The 20,659-nt window shown below is 53.0% G+C and overlaps 2 protein-coding genes across 12 annotated transcripts in view; one reads left to right on the top strand and one right to left on the bottom strand.

Annotated features, from left to right (window-relative positions):
- FAHD2A (fumarylacetoacetate hydrolase domain containing 2A) overlaps positions 1-8,217 on the top strand; it is a 21,333-nt gene extending 13,116 nt beyond the window's left edge. For 2 of the 6 annotated variants that reach the window (XM_027623574.1, XM_027623573.1), the window contains exons 2-8: positions 1,504-1,751; positions 2,869-3,085; positions 5,390-5,449; positions 5,644-5,806; positions 6,731-6,839; positions 6,950-7,037; positions 7,151-7,344. In XM_027623574.1, coding sequence (XP_027479375.1) covers positions 1,510-1,751; positions 2,869-3,085; positions 5,390-5,449; positions 5,644-5,806; positions 6,731-6,839; positions 6,950-7,037; positions 7,151-7,213 — 942 coding nt within the window. In that variant the 5' untranslated portion in view covers positions 1,504-1,509 and the 3' untranslated portion in view covers positions 7,214-7,344. Of the gene's footprint in view, positions 1-1,482; positions 1,752-2,868; positions 3,086-5,389; positions 5,450-5,643; positions 5,807-6,730; positions 6,840-6,949; positions 7,038-7,150; positions 7,345-8,054 lie in introns of those variants that run through there. The other 4 variants (XM_027623575.1, XM_027623576.1, XR_003524867.1 and 1 more) reach the window with 3 other exon arrangements.
- On the bottom strand, positions 7,533-20,659 carry GPAT2 (glycerol-3-phosphate acyltransferase 2, mitochondrial). Of its 6 annotated transcripts, none has more exons than XM_027623565.1 (22): positions 20,576-20,650; positions 18,036-18,104; positions 17,787-17,900; positions 17,043-17,116; positions 16,512-16,616; positions 16,141-16,269; positions 13,726-13,825; positions 13,204-13,340; positions 12,790-12,889; positions 12,481-12,693; positions 12,025-12,144; positions 11,774-11,856; positions 11,308-11,426; positions 10,088-10,158; positions 9,753-10,011; positions 9,517-9,665; positions 9,279-9,356; positions 8,697-8,828; positions 8,494-8,614; positions 8,340-8,405; positions 8,049-8,104; positions 7,533-7,744 (listed from the first exon to the last, which is right to left on the bottom strand). In XM_027623565.1, exons 2-22 carry the CDS (start codon positions 18,096-18,098, stop codon positions 7,628-7,630), a joined length of 2,406 nt encoding a protein of 801 aa, XP_027479366.1. In that variant the 5' UTR covers positions 18,099-18,104; positions 20,576-20,650; the 3' UTR covers positions 7,533-7,627. The 6 variants fall into 6 exon arrangements, with proteins under 6 accessions (XP_027479366.1, XP_027479370.1, XP_027479372.1 ...); XM_027623569.1 differs by having other exon boundaries at positions 13,204-13,304; XM_027623571.1 differs by lacking the exon at positions 18,036-18,104 and having other exon boundaries at positions 20,576-20,659.

The raw sequence follows: 20,659 nt of genomic DNA, 5'->3' as shown, positions 1-20,659 counted from the left end.
CCTTGTTTTTTTCATCTGTAAAATGGAACTAACAGTACCTACCTTCCACAATTGTCAAGAGAATTCAATCAGACATTGTAGATAAAGCACTTAAAATAAGACCTGGCATTCAGTGGGAGCAGTAACTATTTTTTCAGTGTGTAGAGTGTCTGAATGCATGCCTTTTGGCTTGAACAGATTTTCGACAGCATGGCTGTGTAAGACAGGAGGGCGGAAGTTTCAAAGTTCCTGGTTTTCTGGGTGAACTCCTTGGCCACTACAGTGGTCAGATCAGTGACCTGGGTCTTTAACTGAACATGGCAAATTGAACCATCAGGGTGAGGACCAGGAATCTGGGACTACCTCCATGTGCCTGAGCATAAAGAGCTACTTTTTAAAGCAAGGACCTATGCAGGGAAGGGACTGTTTGGAATGAAGATCAGGCTTAGATTAGAAACAAAACAAGAGAATGGCATTTGTCTTTGAGTAAAGCCTAGAACTCAAAACGACCTGAGCCCTGTTGAAGCCTTCTAAGTGATTTGAGAAGGGAAGACACAGCCATGGTGACAATCACCAAGCTTTCCCAAGTAGTGAAAAGTCAAGCCGCTGCTCCTGGCATTTGTTGATTCAACAGAGTGTAGTGTAGAGCCTTCTGTGTGCCAGGCACAGTGCTGGGCACTGTGGACTCAGCAGTGAAAGAGACAGATGTAGCCCTGGAACCCAGAGAGGAGATAGCCCAGTGATGCCTGTCAGGCTTAGGCCCTGCCCTTTGCCTGCAGCCTCTTCCCTCAGGTAGCCTGAACTGCAGCAGGAGAAGCTAATTACTGTCTGGAGAGGTTTGTGGGGGCTGCTCTTAGAAGGCTAGGATAGCCTGGTAGGGGTTTTGGTTTGGTGTAATGTATTTCAGTAGAAGGGTAAAAGGATCAAACTGGCATTTAAAAAACTGCCTCTGACAGCTGTGAAGCCAGTTTCACCAGTGGTCACTTGTCCATGCAGGGCCCCGCTCTTAGCTAAATTCTAGTCCTGCTTATTTTAGCGCAGCCCAGCTCAGCTCAGCATCACTTCCTCAAGAAACTAGACAAAGGCAGGACCCTTTGTCTTCACAGCAGTAGTCCCAATTGCTGGATCTTACTTACAACATCAGTTGTTAGTATCGGTCTCCCCTGAGAGCAAGATGGCAGGGCTGAGCGTATCAGTGCCTCGGTGGTGCCAGGTACAGTGTAAGCCTGCAGAAAGCACCGGGTGAAGGAGCGTTGGAATCCCTGCCATCTAGATTAGTGCCTGGCATGAAGTCGTCGCTCCTCTAGAAATGTTTCATTACACACATTGAATTGAGCACAAAAATCACCTGATAAAGTGTAACAGGGTGAAATAACTAATAAATGTGTACCACTTCCAGGACTGTGCTATGCCAGGAATGGCTGATGGGGTGAAAGAGCTTGGGCTGCAGTTCGGGGAACTCTGTGGATCCCAGTGGTGGTTTCTGTTCCCTCTGTCCCCTAGGACCCACGTTTTTCTTCATAGGTTCTGATGCTGGTGTCCTGTAGAAGGTTGCTCACAGCTCTGCTGCAGGCTCAGAAGTGGCCCTTTCAACCCTCCAGAAATATGAGACTGGTGCAGTTCCAGGCCCCCCACCTGATGGGACCTCACCTGGGCTTGGAGTCAGGGAATGGTGGGGGCGTCATCAACCTCAACGCCTTTGACCCCACACTGCCCAAGACAATGATGGAGTTCCTGGAGCAGGGAGAAGCCACACTCTCAGTGGCAAGAAGGTAAATCAGCAGGCAGCTACAATGGCTGCCATGCTACCCCCCCCTTCCCACCCCCCTCCATGCTCTGGGAAACACAATTAGCTGGTAACTCTTGCAAGTAGCAGAGTAACCCTACCTTTCCTTTCTCACCTCTTCTCTTAGTGAAGAGCCTTAGAAATCTTGTATGACAACATCCTCAGGCCCAGGGATGGTGATTAACTATCCCAAGGCCACACATTCGGTGGTGGGGCCGGAACTCTGCTTCGTCACTCTGCCTTCCCCAAGGGATTAAGTTCCTGTCTGCCTGAGAAGTCTGGGATCCGGGGTCCTAGGAGGCATCTTGGGAAGCTTGGGGTAGTCTTTGGATGCTTGGCTCCTTAGAAGAGAGAGGACTGCAAAGAGGTATTCTTACAGATGGTTCTTGGGTTTGGGCTAGATTAGGTAGGGACTTCCCTGAAGCCAGCAGCCGTATGGAATTTGATGAACAGTAAATTAACCACTCTGAGTTATTTTTACATACCAAACTGGCAAAAATACAAACATTTGACAGCACACAGTATTGGTAACAGTATGTTTCCGATACTGTCATAGTCTCCCAAGATTGCAAACTACTCCCATGTCCCTCATCAGGTAATTGGGTGTATCTGTACTGTGCAGGCATCACAGTCCTGTCAGAAAAGGGGAAAGGTATATACTGTTACGGAGAGATCTCCAAAAAACACGTATTTTTTAAAAAGGTGTGTTTGGTGTGCTATCATTTGTGTAAGAAAGGACAGGAGGAGAAGAGTATGTGTAGAGCACCGTGGAGAGCTACACGGGCCCTGGCAGCTGTGTGCAAGGATGGTGCAGGGGCAGAAGAAAGGCCTTTCTGGTCTTCTCATGTGCACCTTTTCAATTCCCCTACATGACACGTATTACCTAATGGGGGAAAGGAAATCAACACTGGATAAAAAATAAACAGTGTTCTGATATCAAAGGATAATAGCTGGGTTTGGTTTGCACACTGATTGTGATATGTTTGATAGATCTAGAAAATATATTTGAAAAAGCAAAACTTGTAGCTGCTGCAGTACCTCCCCAGCATGCCCAAGGATTGCTGGCCTGCTCCTAACCAGTCCCTCTCTCCTGGTCTCTGCAGAGCTCTGGCTGCCCAGTTGCCAGTCCTGCCACGGTCAGAGGTGACCTTCCTGGCCCCAGTCACACGGCCAGACAAGGTGGTGTGTGTGGGAATGAATTATGTGGACCACTGCAAAGAGCAGAACGTTCCAGTGCCAAAGGAGCCCATCATCTTCAGCAAGTTTGCCAGCTCCATCGTGGGGCCCTATGATGAGGTCATCCTCCCACCGGAGAGTCAGGTCAGTGCCTCCTCATAGGCCCCCAGTCACCGGCCCGTCGCCAGGGTGCTCAGCACTCAGCAGCCAGCCTAAAGGAGCTACCTGTTGCATAGTAGTGCATTTAGTAGAAACTACAGGGGATTATACTGTGTAAGGCTAGTTTCAGGGAAAAAAAAGAAATTAACGTATTTTTTACTGATTGCAAAAATAATACACTCTAATTGTAGAAAAATAATAAAATTCAGGATGCTTCTAAGAGTAAGTACAACGTCCTGCATGACGATAATAACCACTATCACCACTAAGAAAATTAACATGAATAATACCTAAAAGATAGTCCAGTTGGGAATGTTCCCATTTGCCCCCAAAGATGACTTAATTTGGGTTCTGTTTTACTTTTTGTTTGTTGAACCAGGATCAGTCAAGGCCACACAGAGTACTTGGTTATGTCTCTTTAGTGCTTTAATCTAGAAAGGGATCTGCAGACTTTCTCAAAGGGTCAGTAAGTAAATAATAGACTCTTAATGCCACAGAGTGTCTCTTGGAACAGCTCATCTTTGCCCCTGTCGTGTAAATGCAGCCGTGGCTGATACATAAATGAATGAATATGACTGTGTTCCAGGAAAGCTATTTATAAAAGCAGCCAGGAGGCCGGATCTGGCCTGTGGGCCATAGTTTACTGACTTCTGGTATCAAACAATCCCCTTGCCCTTTTCTTTCATGACACCTGACTTTGGAAGAATCTTGGCAATTTGTCTTAGCATATCCCATATTCTTTTTCCTCATGATTAGATTTGAGTTAAACATTTTTGTCAAGGATTCTATATAGGTGTTAGTTCATTTGGACTGCTGTAACAAAATAAACCACAAAAATTTATTTCTCAAAGTTCTGGAGGCTGGGAAGTCCAGGATCAAGGTTCCGATACATTTGGTGCTTGGGGAGAGCCGGCTTCCTGATTCACAGACGAGACTCTTTTAGCTGTTTTCTCACATGGTAGAAGGGGCAAGGGAGCTCTCTGGGATTTCTTTTATAAGGGCACTAACCCTATTCATGAGAGCTTCACCTTCATGACCTAGTTACTTCCGAAAGGCTCTACCTCCTGATATTATCACATTGGGAGTTAGGTTTCAACATATGAATTTCAGGGTAAGAGGCACATTCAGTCTGAAGCAACAGATGTGTATTGCACCCCACTGGGAGGCTTATGTCAGATGTCCTAAAGTCTGATCACTTGGTTTACTTGATGTTGACTAGATCTCATCGGAAAGGTGTATTTCACTGTGGTAATTAATAAGCAGTCTACAGGGTAGGAATTTGAGACCTTGTGGACATCTTATTGCCTCACAGCTTTTCATCCAGGGATCCTCACCTGAATTCATTACATTGGGGGTTAGAAAAAGGTGATTTTTTCTATCATTCCTTCTTATTATCTGGCATTTTGTGAAGAAAAGCTACCTCCCTTCTTTTTTTACTTCTGTCCCTTTAGTAGCACTGTGTATTCCTGATTTTCATTTTTATCCAGTATGTTATAGTCCATCACTTATATTCTTTTTGATACTCTAACGGGGTCTCAATTTGGCCAGTGGGTGGCTTCAGGTTGGCCCCAGCCCTGTCACTTTTTGAATACTTCCTTGCTTTCTGGCCAAGATATTTCAGGCTCATCTTGTACTGTCTCCGACCTGGAATTAGCCATTTCCCCCAAGGAACCCATTTCTGTCTAGTGGGGACCAGTGCTAGAGACCAAGATTGGGTGTCGGCTGTGCTCAGAGCAATTCTAGTTGTTACCATTAGAAAGAGCAAGCAGCTTGAAAGGCTAAGTTGTATCTCTTACAGTTGCACTTTGCCGATTATGGGAAAGGCTGTGCATGTTTTCCTTTTTCTGTGCTGTGCCCGTTTCTTTTAAGTGAGTTAATACCTGAAAGCACTTAGGATGCTATTGGCACACAGTAGGGTTAGCTGTTATTACTTGGTATTCATTCTTTTTTGAAAGTATTGAGTGACTTGTAAATTCAGTGCCCAGACTCATGTTGCCTTTCTTAAAAAATTTATAATCTCTACACCCAGTGTGGGGCTCGAACTCACAACCCCGAGACCAAGTCACATGTACCAAGTGAGCCAGCCAGGCGCTCCCCAGTGGGGAGCTGTGACTGCATGCAGTGGTGCTGCCTGCCACTGCCCACGTTTATGGGTCTACAGGCCACACCTCCCCCCTCCTTCACTACATCTGGTTCATGGTGATTACAATTGTGGGCCCACAGCGAAGCCCCACTGTCAGAGGGAACAAGCCTCTGGAGCCAGGCAGCTCACTGCTTCGTTCTCTATAGGAGGTGGACTGGGAGGTGGAGCTGGCTGTGGTCATTGGAAAGAAAGGCAAGCGCATCAAGGTAAGGTGGTAGAGATGCCAGCCGTCTCTGGCACTGGGAAGTGGATGGCGACTACCTGCTCCCTGACTGCCTTATTCCTTGCCCATGTTTGGCTAGTTCTGGCGACTGACATGGGATAAAGTCTTGGTTATGGGGGGTTGGTCTCACCGTGATGATCTAACTTCCAATCTGGCCAAATCCCCTGTCCCCTAAAGGCCACAGATGCCATGGCTCATGTGGCTGGCTTCACTGTGGCTCATGATGTAAGTGCTCGTGACTGGCAAATGAGACGCAATGGAAAGCAGTGGCTGCTGGGAAAAACCTTTGACACCTTCTGCCCCCTGGGCCCTGCCTTGGTGACCAAGGACAGCGTAGCAGGTAGGTCTTGGATAGCCCACATGGTGACTCTTTTGCATGGACACAGCAGAGTCAACGAAAAGCCATACTCGGGAAATTGGAATTTGGAGTTACCTTTGAGAGCAAGTCTCACCCTAGGCCATGCGTTCCACAGGCCTCCTTCCATGTCCCTCACTACAGAGGTGGTAGAACTTCCTCTAGCTGCCACTATCTGTGAGCGTCTTTAAGTTGGCAGGAAGCAGAAGTAATGGCTGCCAGAAGCCCATGCCTTTTCCCCAGGAAGGGAGAGGGGAGAGCACAGTGGCACCTCCACAGCCAGTGGTACCAGGGCAGCACCCGTTCTAGGCAGCAAGGTGAGCCAGGAGGAAAGCCCATCATCAAGAGGGCAGAGCACAGCCATTTCGGTAGGCATGTGTCCATGCGGCCCAGGTTTACACCACCCTGTGCAGCCATCAGTGAAGTGAAATTGTGTTCCAGCTGCTCTGAGGGGGCTGTGAGTGTATAAAGCAAAAAAGACAAAGGTGCTCATTAGCCAGGACACTATTACAGGTAAGCTGTCCCCTGCCGTCAGGTGCAGCCATCTGGGTGGTTGTCCTGCTGGACTACAGATACCCAGTCGTTTTTATATCTGCAGTGGTCAGCCTCTGCTGTGGATAGAGGAGGGTCTGGGACATCCCTCCTTAACCCACCCCAGTGACCACTGGCAGATGCTCTCCTAGGTGGTAGATGAAGGAAGACTTGAGGAGGCCAATGTCCATACAGAAAGTTCCAGGGTAGGGAGTGCTGAGTGAGCATGAAGTGCCAGGATTACATGCAGGGAGACTAGCAGACAGACCTTTCACCTGGCCTGTCACAAAGCTACCTTATGCATTTGCTTTCTGAGTAAAGGGAGGGTATTGAGGGAAAACAAGGAGAACCCCAAGGTGGTGCTTTTACATTTCTCAGATCCACACAACTTAAAGATCTGCTGCCGAGTGAATGGGGAGGTGGTCCAGAGCAGCAATACCAACCAGATGGTGTTTAAGACAGAAGAGCTGATAGCCTGGGTCTCCCAGTAAGTGGGATGGGGCCCTACTCCACACACCCACCTGAGGCTGAGCTGAGCCTTGCAGCCCTGGCTCTGGCCACCTCGGCCCCTGGTCTCACCTGTCTCTTCTGCCCCAGGTTCGTTACTCTTTACCCAGGGGACGTCATCCTGACTGGGACCCCCCCAGGTGTTGGTGTATTCAGGAAACCTCCAGTCTTTCTCAAGGTAAGTTGACTAAAAGGTGGAAAGGGAACAAGGACCCAGAATCCCTGGCAGGCTTGTGAAATCCAGGCCTGTATGAGGCCAAAGGACTAATGTCTTGACCTTCTCTGTTACAGAAGGGGGATGAAGTTCAGTGTGAAATTGAAGAACTAGGCATCATCATCAACAAGGTGGTGTGAGGACTCTCCCCACAGGCCCTGGACTTAAGAAGTGGGGCATCCATTCTCTCCCAGGGCCAGCCGCCTCTTCCAGGTAGAGTGAGAGGAGAAGCTTGCTCTCCTTGTCAATAAAATTCTCAGCCAAAGCAGCAGCTTGGCTTCTGCTACAGTTTGTCTTTTAGGGTTTTAAGGAATAAGACAGGGCATTCTCCCAGGGTAGGGAAGGAGAGAATAGATACCCCAAAAAGACACTTCTGGGCTTGGGAAAAAACCTGTCCAGTCCCCTTGTAACACACCAAAGGATGGAAAATGAAGAGACGGCAAGAGCCAATGAAGCACAAAAGATTTTATAGTTCAGGTAAGGGTGTGCAGCCCCCTCTGTCTTCTGGCTCCAGACACAGCTATGTTCTGGGGCTGAGAAGTCACCCCACAGTTCTAGCTACAAATGAACTGCCGGATGAACTGTTCCAGCTTTTCCTGATTTTCCCGGCTGGTGAATGTAGGGGACAGGCAGAGCATGGGGCCTGCAGGGCTGGGCGTCTGCTGCAGCACCTGGGCCAGAGGGAAGGGCTAAGAGCACTCACCATGGGTGCTGTGCCTGTCCCCCAGCACGCTGCAAGTGAGACCTTGGGCCCCTTAGGTCTGGAGTGGAAGTGTTGTCTCTTAAGCCCAAGAGTAGGAGGAGTCAGTGGTTTAGGAGACCAAAAGGGCCAGGAAAGCCATCCTACCTTCAACTACTGCCACCACGCCTATTCTGAGACACTAGGTAAACCCCAGGGTGGGCACAGCTAGGTTCCCTGAGCAGCTCTATCAGTATAGGGATGGGAAGCACAATGGTGAGACTGGCTCCTCTTACCCCCAGGTCTCTGAAGGTCCAGATAGCACTGATGGCAAGATTTTGGTCTGCACACTCTGGAAGGAAGAGAGAAGTGAAGGCTATAGGGAGGAGCAGGGAACCACCAGGCACAGGCTTCTCTTGTGCTGAAAGGAGGAACTAGCCAAGGCTAGGGCTCAGACTAGACGCAAAGACCCTCTCTCTACAACCCTTCTTCCTGGAGTTGCGATGTCACTGCCCAGCAGGGGGCAGCAGCCACAAGCAAACCCTTCCCTGCCTCTGGGGAGCCTGGACTGGCTGCCTGGGACTTACCAAAGAACCCTTCCTCCTGGGCAGTGGCCTGCAAGAACTGCAAGAGCTGCTCGGTGTAGCCGGACTCTGGGAGAAAGAAGATGTGAGCCTGGGGCCCCTGCCCTGAGCTCTCAGCCTCCCCCTGTGGCTGGCCAGGGTGGGGCACAGGCCTTACCCGTATCAGGCAACTGTCCCCGGTGAAGGAAGGTGGCAGCCTGTGCAAAGGCCTTGAGCAGCGGGCTAAGCAGGCGGCAGAGGAAGAGGAAGAAGTCAGGGCAGCGTGACTGCTGACTGAGCTGGAGGGGGACAGACCAGAGTGAGGGCCGTTCCCACTGGTCGCCTGCCTCCGCACCCCCGACGTGGCTTCTCCCAACTTACCCTGAAGTACCGGCCCTCAGCCTCTTCGAAGTCATCACTGTCACTATCAGTAAAGTCCCCACTCGGTTTCCACAGCAGCTTTGCACTTAAACGCTGCCGCCCTGTGTCACAGGCTGGCCGGGAGCCTGGGGTCTGGGGACCATGGGAGCCATTGGTCCGACAGGTTCAGTCCTGAGCCCCCACTTCCCTAGACCAGGTACTTGGCAGACCAGGCATGTGGGGGTGAAACCAGTAAAAGCAGACCTAGGGAGCCCAAGAAGACACCCGGGGCCATGCGAGACCATGGCACGTGCTGACCCTCGAGGGCCACAGTCTGTGGACAAGAACTGTAAGGGGCAGGAGACATCCAGAGGACTGCAGAGGTACGGCTGTCCAGTCCCGTCATGATAGGGCAGATCGGGCAAAGCCCGAGGCAAAGACTGGCAGAGGCAGGACCCAGGCCTCCCTGTCAGCCAGGCTAGGAGCACGCCCACCCCCATAGCATGCTGGGGCAGGAGGAGGAGTCTGGGGCAGCTGTCACTCAGGGTGGGAGTAGGTGGCCAGGCCCCAGACTGGGGCTTTGTCTCCAGCCGCCCTTCCTACCTCCTCAGCAACCAGGAGCCCACACTGGATAAGACGGTCCAGCACTTCCTGACAGTAGCAGTAGGAAGACTGGCAGGGCTGAGAAGAAAAGCATTCTGTGGCCTCAGAACCAGGCAGTGGGCCAAGGGAGACCTAACGCCACAGGAAGACTTAGGGACCCGTGCCTGCCCAGTCCCTCCCCCTCCACAACCGAGAGGGGAGGCCCAGGACCATGTGGGGCTGGGGCGAGAGGCCTGACCTGCAGCAGCAGCAGGTCCTGGGGCAGCAGGTGCAGCAGCAGCAGGATCTGACGGTACAGCTCGTTCTGGCTCAGCAGCTCGATGCCCTGTAACTCCCAGGGCCCCTCAGGTGGCATTCTGCCTGCCAGCAGACCCCGAACAGCGCAGGCTGGGGGAGGAAAGGGCCAGGCATGAGGAGGGACGCCATTTGCCTCGCCCCTACACATGTCCCACCCAACCCAAGCCCAGGACTCACCACCTACAGCTTCACTCAGGAAGGCAGGTAGCAGCTCGGCGCTCAGGCGTGCCAGGTGTGTGAAACTCGGGCCTGGCCGAGGAACTACCAGTAAGTCCCCCTGATGGACGCGCAGCAGGGCCACATGCGCCCGTAGCAGGCTCAGCGTGTGCTGCACGAGGCACCGCAACTGCCCTGAGAAGCCCACGTCAAAGCCACGCAGTAGTGTCTCCTCGGTCAGCCAGGAGAACTCCCCCAGGAGCTGGGACAGGAACACACCCTGGGGGCCAGGGTAGTAGGGGGCTAAGCAGGAGGGCCACACCCCTCCCCCAGCCCCCTACCACTCTGTCCCCTACCTTCTGATGCTTGAAGAGCAGCAGTGTCGCCATGATGGCTGTGCTCATCACTGCCGAGCTGGTCACACTGGCTGGGGCCAGGGGTGGGAAATGCTTGTCAGGGCCTGAGGCCCAGGGGCCTAGTCCCTCCACCGCCCCAGCAAGTCTTCCTAGTACAAGAACATTCCTCCCGCACCCACCCTGGCAGCAGGCACCGCCCCCCCAACACACACACACACACACACACACACACACACACACACACACACACACACACACACACACACACACACACACTCTCTCTCTCTCTCTCTCTCTCTCTCTCTCCTCTCTCTCTCTCTCTCCTCTCTCTCTCCTCTCTCTCTCTCTCCTCTCTCTCTCCTCTCTCTCTCTCTCTCCTCTCTCTCTCTCTCTCTCTCTCTCTCTCTCTTCTCTCTCTCTCTCTCTCTCTCTCTCTCTCTCTCTCTCTCTCTCTCTCTCTCTCTCTCTCTCTCTCTCTCTCTCCTCTCTCTCTCTCTCTCTCTCTCCTCTCTCTCTCTCTCTCTCTCTCCTCTCTCTCTCTCTCTCTCTCCTCTCTCTCTCTCTCTCTCTCTCCTCTCTCTCTCTCTCTCTCTCTCTCTCTCTCTCTCTCTCTCCTAGGCAAGGGGAGAGAAGGCCTGGTCCTTGAGTGCCACCCTTCCCTGTGGAAAACCAACATTTATCAAATACACGATGGGAGCTTAGGGACCTTCCCTGCCTCTCACAGGCCCACTCACCCCCACCGTCTCTGCCACAAAAGGGGCACTCAAGAAGAGTAATAAAAGAGAATTTCGTTAATACAGTATCTGGTACAGAGGGTGCTCTTAAGTCCCTTATGTGCATAATTCCATGCAAGTGACATCCCCTTCATTTACAACTAAGGAGACCAGGCTGAGGTGAAGTGATGAGCCTAAGGCAGGGCCAGGTATGGCCTTGGGTAGGTGGCTCATCCAGCCAGCTCCCCTTGCACAGTGCACCCTCCACAGCTTAGCCAGCTTGTGCACTCATCTAGTGGCTTCCTCAGGTTCTCCCTGGCTGCCCTGCTTCCCGGGAGCAAGGTGAGTTCCACTCCTCCACATGTCCCAAGTGGGCCAACATAGGAGTGGAAGTCAGGTGCAGAAACCCATTTGGAAAGGAGAGCCCCAAAGACTAGCTGACCCAGTAGAAAGAATGCTCAGAAGCCCCCTCCCACCCCCCAAGGCTCAGACCTCGCTCCCCCTCACCATTCAGGACATGACGACTCAGCCTCCTGACCAGGAGCTGGTCCTCTTCCTTAAATGCCAGAAGGGGCCCGGTTGCTGGAGTCCACTCCTGCTCCTTCTCAGTGTCTGGGACAACAGTACTGGGATAGAGACATAGATCACAAGATAAAGGGACCAAACCTCAAAACAGTTGTGGGGAAGCCCAGAGCCTTCTCAAAGGTGAGGGTGTTTCCCCACGCCCACTCCCAAGGCAAGAGGTGGCTCATGTAACCCTAGCCCTTTCCAGGTCTGTGTGCTATGTCCCAGTCAGAGTATAGGCAAGGCGGGGTGCCTGGCTCTGTTCGAGATGACCCATGGATATCTGGAGAGGGAAGGCTGGAGCTGGTGATGTGTTTGTGGGTATGGGGAAAGAAGGTGCCAGCTCACAAGCTGGGGCTGAAGGGCTGCCTGCCTTGCCCCTGAGACCTACACACACCCATGCCCCTACCATTGGCCCAGCACGATGGGCTGCAGCAGCTGCTCCAGGGTCTGCCTGCTGCCCCAGCAGCTTCTGGCGTTGATGGTGTATTCCTGCCCAGGACAAGGTTCTTAGGCAGACTAACCTGGCCCACCAGGAAGCCTGCACACAGCCCACCTGAGGTAGGCAAGGCTATCCCTGCAGAGGCTCTGAGGGCCAGGCCGCCAGAAGCCCTGGAACAGACCCCAGGTACTCCCAGCCTCGTCCAGCAGGCTGCATACCTGTAGGGAGAAGGGCTGGGCCAAGTGTACACGGACACAGACCCTGGGGCTGTGGCCCCAGCCTCGAAGGCTCCGCAGGACAGCCAGTGCTCCTGTCCACAACCCCAATGGGGCCAAGGCCTGCAGGGAGGGAGGGGCTGAGTGAGTAAACTGCCTAGGGGCACTATTTTCTGCTCTGTTTTATCTTGGGCCCCAACTGGTGCATGACCATGACCTCTTCAAGCTTATTTTCTCATCCATGAAACAGAAGAAATCCCTCTAACTGGGTCTTTAGAAGATGAAATGACTGGATAAGTCTAAGTGCATTGGCAAGTGCCACAGAATGATGACTGGAGGGATAGAATTCCTTTGCACTCCCCTTAACTCTAACCCTAAGAGGAGCTAGCCAGAGGATACAGTAATGTGTCTCCTCGCTAGAGATGGTGTCCACTTGGAGTCACTGGGGGCAGGACTCACATGGTATACATCACAGGGTGCATCTGGAACCAGGTCATAGGTGATAGCCACTGGAACTAGCATGGCATCTGGGATGACGCCCACCTGGACAGCCTGTACCACCAGTCCCAGCCAGGTCTGGCCCAGGGCTGACAGCCGAGGCCCCTGGGCCCCAGGATGCTCCTCCAGGAATATGAGCAAGGGCTGCCTGCTGACCAACAGCTGCTCCACAGCCTGGAAGGGGGTTGGGGGAGGCAAGTATCAAGGCCAGAGCAGCAACAATCCCCTGTACCCTGGTCTGGCCCCAACGGTACCACTGGGGGCACTTACGGCATGGACCACAGCCCTTGCAAGGACCCCCTCAGGGCTGTCCAGGGTGAGGTTGGCCTCTTGGGGCAAGAAAAGCCCCCCAAGCTTCTTTAGCAGAGCTCTGTGGGGCATAAGGCAAAGCTTGATGAATGAAGGGGCTCAGGAGATGGGACCAGGCAGGCTAGTGAGAACCTTGGTCCACCAGGGCCAGCCTGGGTCCTGCCTGAACACTCCGAAGCCAGGTATGGCCCTAAGGCTCATAGCTGACCCTCCACCTGAGCCCCACAGGCTGAGATGACAAAGAGTCGGGAGCAGAAAGACCAGGAAGAGGGCCTCTGGGGAACTGCTGCCAGCAACACCCCCGTACACATCCCCACACACCCCTACCCCAGGTGGGGACTTCTCCCCTGTATGTCTAGGGGCACAGGCTTTTACCTGAGGGTGGGGGAGCAGGTGCGGGGGTCCCAAGCCACACGGAGCACACCTAGGCCTTGGGAGAGCAGCACAAAGGGCAGCAGGATCCCATCCAGGAGTGACTTGTGGGTAGAGAGGAGGACAAGCGGCAAGCCCTGCTTGGGGAGAGCCAGAGGGAAGTGCCAATCCGCCCCCACCCTGAAGATACAGGAAGCTGAAACCCAGCACCTCCAGACCCAGGGCAGCCCCAGAGGGAAGGAGGGTTCAGCTGAGCAGTTCTTCCTCTGAGCACATTTCCCAAAAGTAGAGGAGCTCTGTCAACAACTTTTAAGGTAATGCACTGATGTAATGGTTGTTAAGACCATGATGAAAAGACGTTAGAGGGAGCCCCATGGGAGCAAGACCGTGAGACACGAAGAGAAGGTCGTCAAAGAGCAGTGGATTTTTCCCACCAGCTGATGGGGATGGTCCCAACTTAGGGCTTGGCCTAGCCTCTGCTCCTCTGTTCCCGCCATCCCCAGCCCAACGGAGGGCGGGCCTTACTGCCTGCGCGGCCTTGTGGACCATCTTCATCTGGCCCTTGTGGAGCTGCACGTTCAGGAAGACACAGTTCAGGAACCGCAGCAGTGCCCAGCTGAACAGCCTGGAGAATGACACCCAGTGTGAGGTGTGTCAGGGCCCTGCCCATGAGTCAGGGCCCATGGCACCTCAGGAGGCTACCCAGCACTCCTGTAAGGCAAGTGCTATTACTGTCCCCACTTTATGGAAGAGGAAGTGAGGCTTGGGCAGGTTACAGAAGCTAATAAGAAGTAGTAGAGAAAGCTAAGAAGTGGTGATGTGGAGACTGGAAGGCAGGCCTGACACCAAAGCCCATGCCTATAATGTGCTGTTACTTTCGCAAGATCTCATGGTGCAACCGCCTCAAATCAGGTTCAGAGCACCTCCCTGCCTCCATTTACCCTAAAAGAAATTAGAGGACCAAGACTCTCTCCAGGTATAACCCAGCTTGGTCTTTGAAAACTCCTGGGAAAGGTGAAATACAAAGGAGGGAGTTCGTGGTACAAAAAGGGAATAACTTAAAGGGCCAAATCTCTGAGGAGGCATTCCCAAGAGGCCCAATGTGGGCCTGGCGTTGAATGAGGACAGAAGTGTAGACGCAAGTTGCACAGAGATGTGGTGGACAAGCCGCATGCCCTCGTCCAATGGCTTCTACTTCTCCATGAAGCATGAGATGGGGCCATCAGTTAACAGTGAGTAAATCTGAGAAGTCCGGATCAGAGTCTCAGCAGATGCTGTATGCCTCTTTGAAAATCTCATAAAGGAAACATTTGACTGCTTAGGTACAGAGAAGGCAGGAAGCTGGGTTCAGACAGAACCAGTGACTCCTTCCCAAGGGCATCATCATCACGATGAGCCCTGGAATCGAAGCAAGACCAGGAGAGAAGAAAAGACAAGAGGGGGGCTGATGGATGGTGTAAAGGTGGTCAGGTCAAGGGACTGGAAGTCTCAGCAAAGTCAAAGAATTGTCACATGGAGGGCTGGTCAAAGTTACCAACAACCTCTACTTCCCGTCCTAACTAAGCAGTTGACCACTGAGCGCTTTCAAGACAGCTGTGCCTTCTTTCCCTCAGTGACTCATTCATCTCTTGGTTTTAAATATCATCTATATGCTAAAGCTTTGCAAACCTATGTTCCTGGCCTCAACCTCTTCTGAGTTCCAGACTCATGAGCAACTGCCTCTTCAGGGTCTCTACCAACATGTCAGGTATCTGAAACTGTATAGCCAAAGTATCCTTTGTGGGCCAAACTCACTCCTCCCCAAGCCTGCCCCCTCCAACCACACCACCAGGCGCACTGCCAAAACCCTGGCTCTCCCATGACTTCGCCCTTTCCCCTCATTGGCCCCACCTTCACCCTTCAATCCACCAGTGACCTATTCACATTGGTCTTTCGATCCATTTTTCCAACCCCTACTGTCACCACCACCGCCTCATCGTGGCATCCCACCTGGAGTCACTGGGGGCAGGACTCACATGGTATACATCAGAGCTTCCCAGATGGTCTTCTGTTTTCTGCTCTTGATCCCAATTCACCTTGTTGGCATTTCCTGCTTAAAACCTTTCCATTGGTTTTCACTGCACTTAGAAATCAAATCCAAACTTCTAAAATGGCCATGCATATCTTGTCCCTTCTACCTCTCAATTTTGTCTCTGACAGCTCTCTCACTCACTCGCCAGCTTCCAACCACAGCTTCGTGAGCAAAAGTGGCCATTTCCTATGGCCATAGCTCATACTATTCCCTCTAGTAGGATTGTTCCCTCCATCCTTGCCCCCTCGAGGTTGGCTCCTTTCCCCGCTTTGTCCCTGGTCTTACAAGTCTCCTCCTCCCCCCACACCTATTTTCAATCTTAACCCTTGTTCTGTCCTTCTTTCAGCCATATGTTTACTCTGCCCTGTGCATCCCTCCATTCTTCAGGAACAGGGCCCTGCATCTAAGAGGAGCTCAGACTTGTGCCAGATGAGTGCAGGAGGGAGCATAGGGGCCTATAAGATGGGGAAGCAGCCACCTCACCTCTCTCCACAGGAACCTGATCTGGGGAGAGGAAGAAGGATGGAGAGGGAACTGGAGTCTGGGCCACAACCAGGGGTTCCTGGGGTGACCCCCAAGCCCCTATCCCCAGGACTGACAGACAACACCAGGCCAGCAATGGTGAGAACCTGGGCTGGAAGCCAGCTCAGATCAGAGCCTTACCCCATAACTGACTAGTCCCATCAAAGAGCCAGCTGTCCTTGAAAGAGATCACAATGTCCAGATCAGGGGCTCCCTTCAGGCTCTCTGGTAAACACACCATCCAGCTTCCCAGGAGGGGAGTCCAGTATTTCCCCAAACCTAGCCAACACCCACTCTCCAGAAGGGCAGAGGCCCCAGCCCAGAAGAGAGTGCCCCTCACCAGTTACCTGAGCAGGAAGGGATGGATTGGAGCCTGGATATGGCCCAAGATGCGCTGTACCTCTTTCTTCACAAGGCCTGGTACCTGGCCTTCCCCAGTCCCTCCTGGGACCCTCCCTGAGATGACATTCTGCACCCTGTGGTGTGAGGGAGAGTGGTGTCAGGCTGGGGTAGGCCTAAGATCTCTCAGGTAACTTCCTTCAGCACCCCAGCATCCCCAGAACACAGACTCCTGTATTTATCCTCCATCTTTAAGGAAGGGCCCCAGCAAAGCTAACAGTCTAGAAGCCAGCCCTCTAAACCACCCCTGCCTAGAATGTTGGTCATCCCTTCAAGGGTCCCAAAAGTGCCAGCCAGACTCCAATCCCTGCTTCCTCACCGAGTGCTTTCCATGATCTTCTGTGGGGCATCCTGACAGGGTGGTATGCGCTGCTCCAATGACCATAAGAAATAGCAGAGCCTCCGAACCAGCCAGCCCCGAAACCTGGACACAGCCCCCAGAGCAGGGAGGGTGGTGATCTTTCAGAGGGCCCATATCCCACTAGGGTCTAAAGAGGGTATTCCACCAGGAAGGGATCACACCTGAGTCCCATGGCCTGGGAACACCTGAGCTTGGCTTATCATGGAGCAGGAAGAAGCAGCACTTGCCCAACTGTGCCCCATTCCCCCCTTCTCCCTGAGTGGGATACAGGTTTAGGGCCTGACACACATTGGGCAATCCATAAATGCTCAGAGAAGAAACTGCAGGAGAGCTCCCAGCCTGCCTCTCCCCACCTGCGGGTATGGAGCAGAGGGCAGGGGCCCTTCTTTTTCCACCAAAGGAAAAACTAATGACACCACAAAACAGGGCCCCAGCAGCCCTGCACCCAAGGACCCTACCCACCGCCTTCCCCCCAGCTCCCAGCCCTACCTGGTGTTCTCCTCCTTCACCAGGACCACATTGCAGAAGCCTAGATCCATTATGCTTCTGTGGAAGAGGGACTCCTGCAGGAGAGGGGCCAGAGACAGTATGTCCCTGGGGGCCTTAACAAACCAACAGAGAAGAGCTTCCACTCTATATTCTGTAGGCTTTGCCTGACGGGAGTATTGAGTATTCCAGAAGACAAAATTATAGTACAGCATTTCAATTCTCAGATCCCAAAACTCACTCAGGAGAAAGGGTCCATAGTCAAAATGGAAGTGCTGCATGCTCTACAGAATCCCCCTCGTGGAGAGTAGCACATAGTTTCTGAGAAGTTCTCTTATCAACAGCAGAGAACACGTAGCCTGGATCTTTGCCAGGACCCTGGGGCTCATCAGCACCAGCACATGGTATGGATGCATGAGGTCTTCAAGCATGTGTCGAGTGCTGTGTGACTTTAAGTGGGCAGTGTCCCCAGAACTGAACAACAAGACTCATGCAGGCCTGGCCAGACCCCAGCCCTCTGGCCATGCCCCATCTCCTCTCTCTGCACTACCCCAACTCTTGAAGGCCTGGAAGCCAGCCCTGACCAACAACACAACCAACACCAGTGCATCCATTCCCCTGAAAGACAAGAGCACAGGCATGGGTCAAGGAGGGCTGAACATAAAGAAAGCTGCTTCCCAGAGCCCTGGCTCCCATTGTCAATTTCCCCAAGTTTCCCTGGTGGGGCCCAGCCCTACCATCACTCACCCAACTCTTGGGAGTGCAGGTTTGGCAGCAGCGACCCACAAAGGGGCGATATTTCCCCAGGAATGGGGTAACAGCCTCCAGCTTCATCCCAAAGCCTGAGGACCACAAGCTGGTCTGGAAAAGGGTCACAGGAAGAAATTAGAGGACTCAAAATCCTTGGCAGAGGGAAGGGGGCTCCAGAAGTGAGGGGGCACAGAGGGGGAGGTGAGAGGACAGAAGGTATTTTGGGAATGGGAGGGGCCACATTACCTCCTGGCTGTTCTGGGTGTTCCTCTGCTGGGTTTGGAGTCTGGCTTCCAACATGGTATCCATGGGGGCCTATAAAATCTGGGAACTAGCCACTTCTCTCTCTCTCTCTCTCTCTTTCTTTCTTTCTCTCTTTCTTTCTCTCTCTCTCTTTCTCTCTCTCTCTCTCTCTTTCTCTCTTTCTTTCTCTCTCCCCCCCCCACCAGAACCCAACCTGGGAAGAAGGATGGAGGGGGAACTGGAGTTTGGGGAACAAGGGGTCCTGGAGTGACCCCCCCCCCCCCGCAAGTCCTCAACCCCAGGACAGACAACATCCAAGCCAGCAGTGGTGAGAAGCTGGGCTGGAAGCTGGCTCAGATCAAAGCCCCACCCCATACCCGACATGTCCCACAAAGAAGCCAGCTGTCCTCAAAAGGTTTCAGTGTCCAGATCAGGGGCTCCCCCAGGCTAACATGAAGGGGATCGGCTATCTTATCATCAGCAGCCACCCCGCCATCTCACAGCACAGATGAGGGCTATAACGGAGACTGAGACCCTTCTGTGCACAGGGAAAGAACAAGGCTGGATTGGCATGAAGGAGGCATCAGACTGCCAAAGAGGAACAGGACCATCGCCACAAGGCCACCAGGTCCTGCTCAGCGGCTCTTCTCCCTTGCACAAGATAGCACTTTATCCATCCAATCATTACAGGAATGTGGGCATAAGGTATGAGGTGGGGGGACAGTTGGAGGGTCAGAACACAGAGAAATGCCGCACAGACCTGTTCCCAACGAATGCTCATCTGGTTGGGGACAAGATAGACTTTTCCAAAGTGGATCCCATCCCCTTTTACTCAGTACTCTCCACCAAAGCTCCCACTTGGTATCTCCTCAGTCCCTCCCTCCCACCACAATATTCCCCTGAACTAACAAACATCTTCCACAAAACAACACAACCCCTCCCAGCCTAGAAACTGGATGCTAAAACCCCCTCTACCCCGATTTCTCACCATGTCCCTGGGTAGGCTGATCCAATTATTTATGTTACCCCACCACACAATGCACATATCCATGTGGAAGTGCCTTCTCCCTTCCCTGCCATCCCACCAAATTTTGTCCAGGGCTCTAAATCCATGATGCCTCTGGATCACCCTCTAGTTTTTTCCTCTCTTCCTTGGTTCCCCCAGCCCAACCTTGCTGGGCAAGAAGCCTCCTCCAGGATTGAAGTTTCATTTCCCCACATCATCTGAAAGTCTCCTGGGGGCAAGGCCTGCAGTGGACACATCTCCATATGTGCAGCAGTCAGCCCTGCACAGAGGAGAGATCCAGGAAGTGCTAGATGAGACTGTAACTCCCCCTCCCAGAATTCCTCTGGGTCTCTCCCCCCCCACACACACTTAGCAGTTTAGAACTATGAAGCCAAGAGGATCGAAATTCCTTCAGTGCACATGGTCTGCTAGACTCATTCCAAATGCACTTCCTACTTTGAAAAACGTCTCACAGCCCCACTCACAGACATTTGGCACAGAGTTCCCAAGCTGAGACGGCAATTTGAGGGGTTGTGCCTCCTCTGCAAGGAGGATGCCTGCTCCCCAGCCTCAGAACACCCCCTCAGACCACTCTCAGAATCTAACCCCATTAAAGCTGTGCTAACCCTGAAGGGGCGGTGTAAAAGACAAAGCAAGGGGTAACTCCCATTCACCAACTGAGTCTACTCAGCTTATAAGATCCAGAGGTCAGTTCAGGGGTAGACCTTTCTAGCGCTCAAGTCCCCAAAATGGGGATCTCTGTCAGTCTGTAGCTCCTGCCTGGACGCCCCCTCCTCCTAGGACACCTATAGCGGAGGTGGCAAACTGGCATCCCAAAGGCCAAATGTAGTTCATGTATGTATTTTCTTTGGCCATACAATATTCTAAAACTTGATGAGTTAACCTCAACATTTAAGACTAGTGAGCATGTTTTATTAGAAAAAAGGGGTTTCCAGCTGTTGTTATTAAAAACAAAACCCCAAAACCTGAGACCTACATCTCTGGCTTGCACCGCCACCCCCCCCCCCCCGCCCCCCGGGGCTGGCTGGAGCCCCGCAGCAAATGCCTTCCCATTTGCCACATCAACGACACCTGATGCCCTGAGCAGCGGGGCCTGCAGCCCCTCATCAAGGGATAACATCCAAACCTGGTCCCTGTCCGGAACGTCTGTTCCCTACAAAGAACCGCGGCTTGAACCTGGCGTGCCGGGGGAGGCGGGGGGGCTCGGAACTCGGGCCTCTCACCAGACTCCCGGCAAGCGTTCCTTGAGCTGGCCCCGGACAGAAGAAAAGGCGCCTGAGCCAGTGGCAGGGTCGAACGTCGGACTGGACGGGTCTAGGCTGATGGGGGGCCCCTGACACCCCCCCCCCCGGAGGGACGCATTTGCTCGGCAGGCCCTGCAAGGTCGGCACTCCGTCCAACCCTTGCCAACCCCCAGAAAGGTCATCCGAGCTGGCTCCCAAACTGGGAAGGCCCCTGGGCCATCCTGGGCCCGGTCCGACCTGGCCCGGGGCGGGAGCAAACCCACGGTTCTCACCTCACACCCGCCGCGAACTCCCGCCAAAGCAGCCGCCAGTGAGGCGTCCGGAAGGCACTAAGGCACGGGCTGGCGGGCTTTGCG

The sequence above is a fragment of the Zalophus californianus genome, chromosome 8 (genome assembly GCF_009762305.2).
Source record: "Zalophus californianus isolate mZalCal1 chromosome 8, mZalCal1.pri.v2, whole genome shotgun sequence".
NCBI lineage: Eukaryota > Metazoa > Chordata > Mammalia > Carnivora > Otariidae > Zalophus > Zalophus californianus.
Note: the sequence above shows the minus strand (reverse complement) of the source record. Positions and strands in the feature narration are given on the sequence as shown.